Source organism: Sturnus vulgaris, chromosome 1 (genome assembly GCF_052056855.1).
Source record: "Sturnus vulgaris isolate bStuVul1 chromosome 1, bStuVul1.hap1, whole genome shotgun sequence".
Classification (NCBI taxonomy): Eukaryota; Metazoa; Chordata; class Aves; order Passeriformes; family Sturnidae; genus Sturnus; species Sturnus vulgaris.
This window is the reverse complement of record NC_142243.1, coordinates 56,341,787-56,357,139: the sequence shown is the minus strand read 5'-3', so window position 1 is coordinate 56,357,139 and position 15,353 is coordinate 56,341,787. Positions and strand designations below refer to the sequence as shown.

The window sequence follows — 15,353 nt, the reverse complement described above, 5'->3', positions numbered from 1 at the left end:
TCAGACTATAGTAAGCACTAGCCTCACATTTTATTGGCAATAAATCAAATTGTGTAAGTTGAACACATTTTTTGTAACCAAGTTTTTGTAATCCTAGTATTTTTCCAGGAAGATGTAGGTTCTTTCTCCTACCCCAGTTTGAAGCTATGGGGGGCAGAAAATGGTATAAGTCTAGCGATTTACTTTATAAAATATATTTTAAAACCCTCAGAAAACAAAACAAAGGTACATGTTCAATCTTAGCTTTCATTACTGATGAGAACATGTTTTATCCTTAAGGGTAAATATCATGTAATATAAGCATATGTAAATTATTTAAAGAGATTTTGTTACATTGTTTTTTTTAAATTCTGATTGTGTGTCGTTCTGCTTTAAATGTTTCATTCCATTTTTACCTAGACAACTGGATTAATGGCAAATGCCTTCAAGTCTCTAGCTAGGTAACGTTAAAAAAGAAGTGGCAGCATAAGCAGTTTGCAAGTTGAAAAGTTATTATGATCTACAGAAAATAAGCTGATAGATATAGAAATGCTTCAGAAAAGCTTTGTTAAGTAGTTCTACGTTTATATGATTATGGCACTTAGGAGAAAAATGGGCAGTCTGCTGCTCACTTCTATTCTTAGCTCTAACCTTGTACCTCTTTTACTGAAATAAAAGAAACTTGGCACCCAGGGTCTGAAAGCACAGGCCTTTCCTCTGTGCCATATCCCTGCTCCCTGTCAGAGTTGTGTGCAGCCCCAGTGTGCTGCTGAGGAGGTGTGGTGTGAGGAGCATCCCGCTGCAGGCTCCTGACCAAATGTGCTGCTCTGCTGTAGCCAAAGCAGAGGGAGGAAATCGATCTTTCTGGTTTGTGGTATAAACAATAATGTTTCAATCCATTTATCTTCCCTTGTCAAAATTCCCTCATTAAATACTGTGGTAGTGAACTTAAAAGTCATTGGAGCTATCCTTTAATTCAGTCCAAAGCAGCTGCCCTTTATTCTTGCTTGTGCTTGTGTGGATTTTTTTTCCCCTTAATGTTTGTTAACTCAGAGATTTGTAAAGGACACTTATTTTCTTTGTTAAATGTCAAAATGCTGATTCCTGAAGGAATGTTCTTTTGTATTTCTGTACTTCAATTTCTATTTCCGTGAAAGTAATTTTATTCTTCACTGCGTGAGACTGCACATTTTAGGAGAATTGCATTATATATTACTTGATTCACTCAGAATCCTTTTTTTCCCTCTTAAAGTTCTTTAGAAGGTAAGATTAATTTGGTCTCCATGAGTGATCCAGTCTGACCAAATTACTGTTTTTTACTTTACCAAAAACTAGGTGTTGTGGCTGAGCATTAAATATGCTGTTTATGCATATTTAGACCTGTTGTGGAAGACCTATGGTGACCTAATGCTTTCTAGATACATAAATTGAGGATATTTCCACTTACAGCAGGGTCTGTGCTGCAGTGCATGTGTTTAAAAAAGATGGGTTAGCCTTACTAGTGTAGGCTAAGGCTTTTTTTAGTTTTACCTGTGATGTAAATGAGTAATTTAAACTGCACATTTCTCCCATCTGTTGAAATACCGACAAAAACTCAACAAAAGGCAGTACATTAATTAAGTATTTGAAAAATCCTAAGACAGTTCTCTTCATTCTAATTTATATTATACAAAAGAAGATTTTTTTACAGTTTTCTTCATTAGGTAGACTATGATACTGATTTGGGGTTTTTTCCATTTTAGAGGCTAATACTGAGTTAGTCTTCTTTATAGTGGGGTAAAATGTAAGTGAAGTACTCAAATGAATTATAGGGATTAGTTAGTATAGTTTTTTTTCAGTGAAACTATTGTATCTGATAATTCATAGGCATTCATAAATGTTCCCTAATTAATTTTCTTTTTTTTTAAATATCAGATTTATCAACACTTCTGTTACAGAAATGAAAACGTGTATCTTATCTACTTCTTAGAAAGCTGTTATGATAATACTTTTCTTTGGTACAAGTTTTTTGTGTCACCAAAACCATCCCACATATATCAGGGTAGGTTTTTTTGTTCAGTTGCTGTATCCCTAAGAAGGGTGATGGCTCACGGTTAGATATTACCATTACCTTATTTTGTCAATGGTTGAAGTCTTTATTTTCTCATGTCAGTGTGTATCTCAGTGAGGTTTTTGTTTGCTTTGTTCTTTTGTGTTTGTAGGAGTTTTTGTTGAAAAGCTGTGATGTAGCTACATGCATTCCACATGTACAAAAATAACAGGGATGTGTTATCACTCAGAGGGGCGAAAAAAAGGGCAAATTGTAACTTAATACATATGAATGATTAAGAGCATAAAGTGAATCTCTTTTCTTGTGTTTCAGAAAAGTGTGATGAACCTCTGATCTCAGCATTACCCCATTCCTCCTTCAGCAGTTCATCATCTATGACAAGCAGCTATGTGCCAGGATATGCCAAGTTAAACAAGCGAGGAGGTAAGGGGCATTCTTCAACCTTCATATTTGGATATTTCAAAAAGTGATGAATGATATTTTTAAGGTGAAAATGTGTTTTATGCGGAATACTGTTGCTTACGCTTGTTTGAACAGGCTGTTTTTATGAACTAATTTCTCTTTCATTGTATGGGACAGTAATTTCTCTGCAGGGTGAAGGACACTACCAGTAATGTGTAGCAGCATGGGCAGCATGCCTGATGTCGATGGGCTCATACAGTACAGCTGCATAATTGTCTTCACATAAAAGGGTATACCTGTCTTTGTTGGGTAAATGAGCATTTGCAAGACCATGCTTGGAGCAAAAATAAACAGCTTAGATGCGATTTGTTGATGTAACTTGTTGCCACCTGAGCAATGACTGCTGTCATTCAGGTTGTTTTCTATCACCACAGGAACTTTGCCTTTTGCATATATATCTGTAATGTAATATCTGTAATACTTCTTTGTTCAGATGTAATAAAGCTGCCTCAGACTTAGTGGTTGGAAGAACAGGTGCATAAATTTGATGGCCTACCTGGTTTAATGATCCTGAGGCACCATCCCCTATCCACAAACAGCGTGAGAAGTGCTGGTAGCACTGCCAGCTCTGCCAGCTCTCTGGAGGTCATCATGTAGGAAGGGATGAGCCAGGTCTAATGTGAAGCCAGGAAACATAATCTGCAAGTGGGGAAGAATATGGAGTGAGTCAAGGCATGGACATTCCTGTGATGTGGCTCAGGTAGTACCTGGAGACTGAAATGGGACCCCCAGGCTCACTGGCTGGGTGAGTGGTTTCTCCACTGGATAATTCAATTATGGCCTGTTGGTACTCTCAGAGCCCTGACAACCATCTTAGTTTACTGGTCTGCAACTTCTCTGTATATTTGTGTTTTACAGGTGTAGAATTCTTGTTCTTTGATCTCTTTATTTCCTTTTTTGCTTTTTTTTTTCTTTGTTCTCTAAAACCAGCTTTAACCTGGCCCCAGAGTTACTTTCTTTTAACAACTAGTAATTGACATAGTGAGTTACTTATAGTCCTGCTTCCTCTGATGTCAAGCTGTGCCTATAATTTAATACCTCTGTTATCATCCTTTACCCTACATTTTTATACAAAAACAGTTTATTCTCTGCAGAATAGGTATGGTAGGTAAAGAAATATATCGAAATTGTTATACTTGTAGGCCCTAGCCCATGCAATCACATAGCTAAGTTAAATGTAAAATAGATTAGGTTATGTTACTGGTTGTTACAGAATTGCTATTGCAAGTAAGTGAGCTAAACAGAAGCCAAGGACTAGCTTAGAGAAAATGTAACTGATGAGTTCTAGCGCTGCAGGCCTGTAGATGTGATTCAAAGCCTGTGGCCAGACAGGAGCATTGGCAATTTCTTTGGTTTTGGGCCTGCAGACTAGCAGATAACGTGGTTTGTTGCTTCTGAATGAGAATAGATATTGTTTTATGATTGTTGTAGGCTTTTATTTCAGTGCTCCATGTATTTTGTTACATGCCTTTTGCAGTTCTCAGAATTTCTGTTGCACTGTGTTTGAATGTGCACTTTGGTATGCTGTCAGGTTCCTTCATTTGTGTCTTTAAATGGTCACTAGATGAAAGGAGTGGTGCTTCAATTAATTCTGAAACACTGCTTATTGTTTAGGTTGAATTCTGTTGTATGACTATCCATTTCCATTCCATTCCCTGTTCTAAATTTTAAAAAAGGTCACTAGAACCACTTTAATAAAATATAACAGCATCAGCTTGGTTGGGAGGATCTTCCTTTGTTTTTAGATGAGTTTTTTCCCTTTTAGTTTACAAGACTACTTATTCCTTTCTAAGTGAAAGGCAGATTGACATTTGGAATTTAATTTTTTCTTTTAATTATATTCACCCTTCCCTTTCTTATCCTAATAATCACTACAATGCAGTTTCTTTTAATGATATTTCTTAAACAATATGGATCAGTGTTGTCATTAATCAAACACTGGCTTTATTTCCTCATTGGAAATTTAGTTGCACCTCTTTGTTAAATACAGTTTCATCTCTTTGTTTAAATAGTAAGTTTGCTAGATTGTTGTTATCCATCTCTTAGTACATATGAAGCATAGCACAAATACTTTTCAAAACTGAGGCTCTATGTACATGAATAAATATAATTTTCCTAAGCTTAGTAGCAGTAAAATACTGCAGAATTCAGGAATGTGTTTAACACAGGGACTTGTTTGTCTGTGTTTATGCTTCTGCTTCTGCAAGTGATGGAAAATACCACAGTTTTAATACTGAGCTATTTTACAACTTCATGGAATTACAGATATTGCTAATCAAACCAGTAATAAGTGAATCCAATTTTTTCTCTCCAAGGAGTCATTTTCAGCTAATAGATTCCCAAATCAAATATGCTATTTAAACCACACTGTGCTCAAGTCATTAAATGGAAAGAACTCCCCCTCCTCTAGCCCCAGACACCTTAAATTAAAGAAAAGCACATTTGAAAATTCTACTCTCCAACCTAATTATTTTTCTTTCCTGTTTTCATGGCACTTCACTTTATACTGGCAAAATACTTTATTTGAATAGATAGTATATTTTATTCCATTGATTAAGACACTGATTCACTGAACAGCCACATCATGTTATTAAGAAGGTTGAAGTTGTCACTATAGTTGTGGTTCAGTTTCCTGCTATAAATGTTGCAATTGGAAGGATGTGCACCAAAAAGAATTTAATATTTTCAGCAGTTTTTAAGAGGCTTCAAAGGGGGGAAACATCCATGAATTTACTCTAAGGTTTGATAACACTTCATTTATAAATCCTATAACTAGTGATTTAGGCAAATAGAATTAAATCTTTGTGGAATGGTATTGATCTGAAAAACACCAGGGTGTATATGTAGGGTGGGTTTCTCTGTCAGTTTGTGAAACTATTTTGCATTTTCCACATCTGTCTACTTAGACTCCTGTGAGCCTTCAACAACTTATGGGTTAGTATGCATACTTATTTCAAATGAAAGGTAGATTTGATGGACAGAAATTTGATTAGAAATGTTAACCTCCCCAAATCAATTTACTTGGTGGTTCTTATGCATTGCCCCTTGTTCCAGTTCTCAACTTTATTTCTTGTTAAACAAGGAAAAAGATCCTGGGGAGTTTTTCGGGGGGGGGAGGAATGGGGGGAAGGGGGGTGGAAAAGGTGAAAATTTTCACCTTTTTTGGTGGGTGAAAATTTTCATTATAGGAAAAATGGCTGATTGTAGAAACAAACATTAAGTGGTTACCTACAGGTCTGTCAGTGTCTTGCAAATTCATACCAATACATATATAAAGTTTCCATGTTTCCACAATTTCCATGTCAGTGAGTAAGAATCTTTGATTTATATGATCATTACAACTGTGAATCTGTCTTTTCTTTATCACCAAGAGCCAAAAACTTGGGCATACAATGCATGTCTGCATTATACCAGCTCTCTCATTCATGGACCCCCAAAGCCTCTCTCATGGGGTACTCTCCTTCTTCTGCCTTCTTGGGCACTTTTAATCATAGCAGCCGATAAAAGCAACCAAAATACCTTCATTTTATTATCATGGAAAGAAGTAGGAAAAAAGAAGGCCCCAGAAAATGTAGACAAATTTATTGTTTTTCTTTGTGAGCAGCTATACTACTACTTATCACGAGGTTTAACTAGAGTTAATGCTGGTCAAAGTGCTGCTATCCTCATCAGGCCTGCAAAGAAAAGGGGGTGAAGATCCTTTGAAATTCAGCTGTGACAGAACTTCTGTGGAGAGAGAAGGATGCATTGAATTTCACAGTGAATGTAAGTTGGCAAAGTTAGTGTGGTGGCTCCTGAATTATGTTAAAGGCTTATAAGCAAAGACTTATACTTAAAAATTTAAACTACTGAATTAGCAACTGTTCAAATAAAGCTGGATGTAGTCAGCTCCTATCCTTTTGGTAGTAAGGGAATATTTCATTTTAAACACTAAGTCTTAATACTCTATTGTTTCATAGTGTTTAGCATATTTTTCATTTTAATTTTAAAGTTATTTGTGTGCTGTTTAGTGCTAGCATAACAAAGGTACAGATTATTTTTGAAATGTCTGTAACTTATGTGAGGGGGAAAAAGCACCATGAAAGAGGAGAAATGTTCGTGGCTTTTCTTTTTCTGTGTCTGTAACTATCACTTTTATCTATATATATGCAAACATTGTGAAATGTTTCGATGCTATAAAATCCCGAAACTTTTTGCTTTGTATGGACTTCTTAAGAGAAATAATTTTGAGTTTTCTGTCAATTATTAGCTCAGATTCTCCTCCTGTGTAAACTATACAATTTCAAGTAAATCAAACAATACAATTTAATATATATATTGGAGAATTTGAAGATGTCTTATCTTCGAAAAAAATTAATTTTATTTTCTAAAAATGACTGATACTGGAGTGAACACAATTGGCACATAAATATGCCGTTAAGTCACTGGCAGATCAAATTTTAACTCGAATCTAGTTAGTAGACTATCTATTCCTTCCATTTCGGTCATACCTCTTTTCCCACAAAAGTCTTTATTGCTGCCACTTTAGTAGCTAAAGTGGCATCAAAGAAAAGGAGAGCTTTCAATAAGTTAATTCTACAGCTTTTTAGAATCTATCCTCAGGAACTTTTTCATATGTGATGTCAAGGTGATAAGGTCTAACATCTTATGACCTACCATCAATAGGACCAATGGACTGCATCACATCATGAGAAGGATTCTTGGCACACGTTTGATATAATGCATTATCAATCTTCCTTTTCATGGTCCCCAAGCTATTAGACCCTATACTTCTCACTAGTACAAGAATTAATGCTGCCTATCATCCATCTCATACCATTTTAATTTAGGGAAAAAATTCTACATTATTTCAACATAATATAATATTATATAATATAATTGGAAGCTGCTTGAAACTGAGTAGAGTCTCAGAACCTCAGAAGTAATCCCAGCAGACAGAGAAAGTATGAAGGTCATAATGAATTTTTTGCTATGTGGAAATTATCTTTTGCACAGTGGAATAAAAAGAGGAAATTTGACAACCAGGGGTTCTAAGTCCAGTATTAGCAGGGAATCTGATACTACCAATGAAATTGATAACATAATATGAAAGGAAGTTTCTGTAGAGCAGCTGATGTTAAAAAAACAGTCCTTCTAGCACCACTGTGTAAGTTGTAGCTAAGATTTCAGATTACCTTCTAATCTGTGTGCTGACCTTGGCCTGTTATCAGAGTTATTAACGTGACTATAAAACAAGCATCAGAAATTTTAAGTGTTGGCACAGGTGTAATTGTGACAGGGTTTTTCTTTTCAGTGGAGTTTTAAATTCTGCCTTCTGTGTGGAAGATGCAAAAATTTATCTATAATGGGATATGATTCTTTTATTCCGCAGATCATTTCCAGTAAGTCGATCAGATCTATGGCAATAATTCTCTTAAAAAAAATGTGAAGATGCTTGTTAGATCCTTGCCTTTGAAGGATCTTAGGGACACCTAGCCTAGGCTCTTTTTATCTTCACTTTTTAAATCTCCAATACTATAATGAATATCACTGTTTCTCCAATTGTTTATTACTGTCGTATAATGGAATATAAGAAGGATTTTATGTAGTTTTCCTTTCAGCAGAGTGAATGTGGAAGGGGCAGTTATCATCAGCCTTGATTGTGTGAGCAGTTTGGGTTTGTACCTTCACAGGACTTGCCAGGAATTTAGTTTGGGTATGCATCTTAAAGTAAGGAGATGGTCCCTCTGAACTAACATTTGTCTAAATTAACAGTACAGTTAGCACCCACACTGTAGTTCATGGCCTTAAATACTGATATCTCCTTGTGTTGACAAGGACACCTTTGAGCTGACTAAGAATACCTGTATACAACACAAATTGTATTTTGGTTAAAACTATCTCAGGAAAAAGTTAGGGAGTTCACTATCCAGGTTACAGTATATATTATCTTTTGTAAGTAGACAAGATCCTGAAAGTAATGTACAGAGTAGCATAAGAGAACTGTTAAAATCGTGAGAGAGTAGTATTATCCACTTAGCTTTTGAATGTCTATAAGAGAGCTTTTGCTGAGCTAAATCACTAAAATATGGTTGCCTTTTAAAAAGTAAACAAACTGCTGTTTTCTTTCTGTAAATATTTGCTTTAGATAAACACAGGTTTTATAGTCTACTTCAGTATGTTTGCTAAAACCATCTCATGAACAGTGTAGATCAGACTAGGTTTTCAGAAGTCAGGACAAATTGATAGCCCTTATTTATGAAATAATTACTTATCCACTTAAATCCACTTAAAAATATGGAAAGTTGCTTATGTTTGAAAAAAGATAAGCTTCTATTGGTTCACTTATTAATAGACCACAAAAAATATGTTTGTGTGTGACATACACAGTATAAAAAGTATTTCTGGAATGTTTTAGAGAGAATGCAAGCAACTGATGTTTTGTATAAGGGGAGTTATCTGTGCTCTTTGAGGCTCTTTTTGTTTTGTTTTTGTGGTTTTTAATTTTTTTATTCATTTCAAGACATGACTTCTTTAGGAGCTCTGTTACCTGTGAGAGTAAATGGAAACCTTTTCATTTTATTAGTAACGTTTCCTTTTGGTATTACTCATAATAATTTTTTTTGTGTAGGGCTAACTTCAGTCTCTAGGTTTGTTTTTGTTTTAAAATCCATAAAGAACTTCGGTTCAGCTCATTTTTTTGTATCAGAAAAAGTGTACAATTTTCTTTGTCTTATCTGCCTCATATCTTACCATATAATCAATTTTGTTTATTCTTCACCTTCAAAAAAGATAGTTGTGGAGCCAATTTTGATTTATAATATAACCCACAACCCACCTCAGCTCCCCCTTTAGAAGGCAACTGTGATTGCCACTTGGTTGACCTCAGAAGTTGTTTTCTGTGCTTTAACAATCTGGCCTAATGAAATATTTTTCCTAAATACCTATTAGTTGTATAAGGAGTTCTTAAAAAGACAAATGAAAATATTTGCACTGGCTCATTCCTCTGGAAAAAACATTCAAGCGTTCATTTCAAGAAGATAGTGAATTTTGTGAAGGTGTAGGAAAAAGGAGCATCACAAAGAGGAAAGAAAAGTGCAGTGTATATCCAGCATAGACTCATACATTGAAAAAATAAGTTTAGAAAGGAAATGCATCATTCTTTTTGTTCAAAACGCAATCCAAGAAACAAAGTCTGTAGAGAGTGAAGCTCAAGTAACTGCATTAAAAAACGCATTGTTAGCTTATATTAATTTACCATAGCCTGATGAATACAGAAAGCATGACCATTTTTCCAGTTCATAACTAATTTGTTAATTAAAGTTTTCAGAATACCTAATTGGCTTATTTCATACATGTATAGATGGAGAGGAGGAAAAAAACAACACTATGCTCTCCAACTTTATAAATTCTTTTCTTATGAGACAGGGAATTGAAAAGTAAGGAATAGTTCATCAAAAACCACGGCAATGAGGAATGCCTGACATTTACTATGCTTGCAAAAATCGGGAGGAGAGGCAGACTGCTTTGTGATAAATGGAGCCAGGACTTGCAAACAGGGTGAGGGGTACAAGGCTACCAGTGATAAGTGACACATCCGAAACCCTAAACCAGCAAGAACTGATCTCAAGGCCTGGAATGTGCCCAAATGGCTAAGACACGTGCTCCAGAGACAAAGTTGAAGAATTTGGAAGCCTTCATTAAAGACCCCCAACAACCCCTGAAGTGGAGAGGCACAAACACAAGAGGACTTTTGGTTTATTTGAAAACAAAACGAGAGTAGGCAGGGCTAGAACATTAATATGTATTAGGCACATTGTGTAATCCTAGGCTTTTAGGGAACAAATAGAGCAGTAGTTTGAAGTTTCAGTGTGTGTGCCTTGGGAGGAATTATCCCCGTGCACCTCAGCACTGAATAAATACGTACCTACTTTATAACTCTCATTTCCTACGAGCTATAGAGTCTTTTCCACATATCGCTTACAGCAATCATTTGCAGAGGAAGCAGTTCTAAGCCCGGTTAGAGACATAAGGCAAATGGACAGCTTTCTCAGGCAACAGGTGATGCCTGGAAAGACTGACCTGGAACAGAGACTACACAGAGCAAAAGGGATAAAATAGGTATTTATTGAAAAGATATACCTTGGGCAGTGCAAACGCCTGGCTGGGGCTACACCCAAATCAAATTCAAGATGGATCCCAGTCACGAGTCTTTACACTTTTATAAGTTTTGGTTCATCCACATATTGGGGTCAGTTGTCCAACCACAGCTTCAGGTTATGAAGTCTCAACCCCTTGGCTTGCCTCTTTCCCTTAGCCATTGTTCATGCTTTTTGGGTAATGGGTGTCCTTGATTCTGTAGCTGGGAAGGGATTGTTTTATATAACTACCCTGTGAAGAGAACTTACTAACGCCTAATATGAAGTTTCAGAGTTACATACCAAGCAGCAGAGAGTCTGAAATATATAAAAGCTAAAATCCAAGGCATCACAAGGACAGGGACAGAAGATCACCCTGAGCAGCTAGCTTTTTTCAGACAAAATTCAGCTTAGTTCATTAATTGTTTCTGATGCTAACAGGCAGCTGGGTTTGGCAGGAAGCTGGCTGTGCTGGTGGCACAAAGGAGGCAGCCCCACAGAGAGCCAGACTGGATCCATATATCACAGATCTCCTTTTCCCATATCTTTAGGATACCAGTGCAGCTCTGGCTGTTTATCCCCAGAGTAGCCAAATTCTGAGCTTTCAGCTACTTTGAGAGGAGAGTTTAATTTGACAGTTTCTCAAACAGCATTGGGACATTAAGTAAATAGTTAAGAAATCCCTTTTGGTGTTCTTACTGGCTTCATTTTGAAAATGCAGACCTGATCAGCTCTCCTGCTCTGCACAGAATACTGCCATGGTTTAAGTCAAGCTGGAAATTAAACCTGGAAAAGAGGTTTTGAGGAGACCTTATAGCTACCTTCCAGTACCTGAAGGGAGCCTATAAGAAAGGCAGAGAGGGACTTTTTACAAGAGCATGCAATGACAGAAAAAAAGGGGAAATGTTACTAACTGAAAGAAAGTATGCTTATATATTGCATATTAAGGAAAAAATTCTTTATTGTGATGGTGGGAGGGAGTGGAACAGGTTTCCCAGAGAAGTTACAAATGCCTCATCCCTAAAAGTGTGTAAAGGCCAGGTTGGATGGAGCACTAAGCAGTGAAAGGTGTCCCTGCGCATGACAGGAAGCTTGGGAAAGCTATGATCTTTAAGGTGACTTACAAATCAAATTATTCTATGATTCCATTTAAAGAACTGGCACACTACAATTAAATTGTTGACTTAATACAAATGGAGATTTGTCTGAAAAATAACATGTTAAGAGTTCGGCTAAATGTCCCTTGAAACCAATGCCTCACCTGGAACTTGTCTACACCAGAGCTGGCACACTGAACAAGAAAGTTGGAAAACTTCATGTTCCTCAGACACTTGGGCTACTTTGTTTGCACAGAACAATGACAACGTGCAGGAGTAAAACAAAATAAAAGAAAACAAAAAACCCCTCAATATACGAAAACTTGGCTAATTTCTTTTGACAGGTCTGTTATACTTAAAAGCAGCAAAGACTGAGAGTTTAGATTTCCTAGGCTTGGCTTTATCTACAGATACTTCAGACATATACAGAGCTGGGTAAGAACTGGAATTAAGATAAAGATGTGTAGTGAGTGTACAGATGATGCACTGTCAGCTTTTCACAAGGTCAGTGCCTCCTGCCAGATGCTATGAGTGTTTTACCCTCTCCTGCACACAAAGCACAGGTTTTCCTTACACAGATGGGTGTAGTACAGCTGATAGATTGCTGCTTTGAGCATTTGAGCCAGAGTATTGCCTTTTCCAAATAAATCATAAGCAAGCATAAATGCTGGTAGAAATGGGAGCTATTTGGCTACCATTATAACCTCCCACTACAGTTACATGCTGAAAGAGAGAAAAGAAATAATGTGATAAAATGAGACTATTTGTTGCAAGATAGGAAAGTACAGCTATTATTCATGCTTCAGCTTTCACAATGAGATTATTCACAAGAAAACCTGAGCTACATAGAGACAGAACATTAATACTTGTTTTTCTGTATGTAAGTTACTAAATAAGTCACAAAAAATATCTCTGGATCTGGAAGGGTCTGACTTAGCATCTAGTCTCATGTCATAGATGTGCTGTCATAGATGTGCTTTGTTTTCTCTCACTTAGATGAAACTAATTTTTAACTCTTTTTGTGTGTAAGACTCAACATTGATAAAAATGGGCCTCATTTGAAGAAGTATATCAACTTTTACTGAGCAAAATAATTTTCTTTACAAAGCTTCAGCTTTACACAGGCCTTCTACAGTGAAGTGAAGTGGAAAGGGAAGGGAGTGTTGTATAGATCTCCCTCAGACCTTTTTGAGCAAGAGAAAATATTGACTTTGAGTGAGAGAGAATAATTTTTCTTTATTAGGTTATCACTGTAGCTGGGATTTGAGAAAGCTCCAGTAGATCTGCTCTTTACAAACAGAAAAGACTGGTGGGTGATGTGGTGGTCAGAGGCCATCTTGGGTACAGTGACCATGAAATAGTAAACTTCATAATATTTGGTGAAGCAAGAAGGGACATCAACAAAACTTCTACACTGGACTTCCAGAGGGCAGATTTTAGCTTATTCAAGAGACTGATTTGCAGAGTACTTTGGGAAACAGCTCTTAAAAACAAAAGGGTGCAGGAAGGATGGATGTACTTCAAGAAAGAAATCTTGAAAGTGCAGGAAGAGGCTGTCTGTACGAACTGCAAGACAAGTCGACAGGGAAGATGACTGGCCTGGATGGGCAGGAAGCTTTTGCAAAAACTCAGGGAAACCAAGAGGGTGTATCACCTTCAGAAAAAGGGGCAGGCAACTCAAGAAGTGTTTAGGTTGTTGTTAAGTCTTGTAAATGGAAAATTAGAGAAGCAAAAGCTCAATTAGAACTTAACCTGGCCACTTCTATGAAGATTAATGAAGAATATTTATAAAAATACATCGATACCAAAAGGAGGGGCAAAGAAAACTTCCATTCTTTATTGGAACAGGGGGAATATTGTCGCTGGCGGGTTTTTGGGGTCCCTTTGGGATCCCTGAGACTGCTTCTGCAGCCCTCAGCGACAGAGCACGTTCCTGAGCCTTGCCCAGATAGAATTTTGGCTCACGGCGAGCTCTCAGACCAGTGGGGTGAAGAGATTGAACCATGAAGAGAGGCTCAAATCCATAGTTTATTCTATGGAGGCATCCACTCTAACGTGTTCAACGGTTATTGTTTTACAGGGGTTTTTTATATCTTTTGAGGGTTTCACATTTCGCACCAATTGCCAAGGGAATTCTACATTTTGACCAATCGCCAAGGAATTTTACATTCAAAGCTAGCCTATGAATGCTAAAAGAAAATGAACCACTAATATTGGAGATAGGTAAGAGGGTCTACCAAGGGGGAGAAGCTGGATTCCTTTTTGTATTCATCATTTAACAAGCCATTTCTTATCTTTAAGCTATGGTTTTCCAAGGGACCTGTTCTGAGGATGCAGAGGGACTTTCTTCTTTATGAATGTTTTATGCACCCTCCACAGAATATATGTACCAGAGATGAAGAAAAGGCTGAAGCACTTGACACCTTCTTTGCCACAGTTTTCAACAATAAGAGAGGTCATCCTCATTCTCACAACTTCTGAGCTACTATAACAGAACAGAATAAACTCCCTGTAATCCAGGAGGAAGTAGTTAGTGACCTGCTGAGCCACTTACAGGCTTGCAAGTCAATGGGACCAGATGGGATCCATCACAGGCTCATGAGGGAGCTGCCACAAGAGCTCACTAAGCCACTCTCTGTCATTTATCATCAGTCCTGGCTCGCTGGGGAGATGGATGGTTGGAAGCTAGCCAATGTGACACTCATCCATAAGAAGGGATGAAAGGAGGATCTGGGAAACTACAGGCCTGTCAGCCTGACCTTGGTGCCTGGAAAAGTTATGGAACAGATCATCTTGATTGCAATCACACAGGACCTACAGGACGACCTGATCCAGACAGCATGGATTTAGAACAGGCATGTCCTGCCTGACCAACCTGATCTCCCTTTATGACCAGGTGACCTGCTAGTGGATGCGGGAAATGCTGTGGATGTTGTCTATTTAGACTTCAGCCCACAGGATACTCCAGGAAAAGCAGCCCATGGCTTGGACAGGAGCACTCTTTGCTGGATTAAGAACTGGCTGGATGGCTGGGCCCAGAGAGTGACAGTGAATGGTGCTGCATCAAGTGGGCAGCCAGTGGTGCTCCCCAAGAATCTGTGTTGGGCCCAGTCCTGTTTAACATCTTTATTGATTATCTAGATGAAGGGATTTAGTCTATCGTTAGCAAATTTGCAATTGACACCAAGTTGGGTGTTAATGTCAATCTGCTGGAGGGTAGGAGGGCTCTGCAAAGAGACCTGAACAGGCTGGATAGATTGGCCGACTCCAACAACATGAAGTTTAATAACTCCAAATGCTGGGTCTCACATTTTGGCAATAACCCCCTGCAATGGTATAGGCCGCAGATGGTGTGCCTGGACAGTGGCCAGGTAGAAAGGGACCTGGGGGTACTGATTGATGGCAGACTGAACATGAGCCAGCAGTGTGCCCAGGTGGCCAAGATGGCCAATGGCATCCTGGTCTGTATCAGGAGTAGTGTGGCCAGCGGACCAGGGAAGTGATTCTTCCTCTGTACTCAGCACTGGTGAGGTCACAACATCCAGTTTTGGGTCCTCCAGGAAGGATGTTGAGATGCTCAAACATGTCCAGAGTAGGGCTACAAGGCTGGTGAAGAATCAGGAACACAAGTCTTGTAAGGAGCAGCTG

General features: G+C 37.8%; 1 protein-coding gene across 3 annotated transcripts in view; it reads left to right on the top strand.

Annotated features, from left to right (window-relative positions):
• CNTNAP2 (contactin associated protein 2) overlaps window positions 1–15,353 on the top strand; it is a 1,082,030-nt gene that overhangs the window by 346,377 nt on the left and 720,300 nt on the right. For all 3 annotated transcript variants that reach the window (XM_088167403.1, XM_088167401.1, XM_088167409.1), the window contains one exon: window positions 2,342–2,452. In XM_088167403.1, coding sequence (XP_088023529.1) covers window positions 2,342–2,452 — 111 coding nt within the window. The remainder of the gene's footprint in view (window positions 1–2,341; window positions 2,453–15,353) is intronic.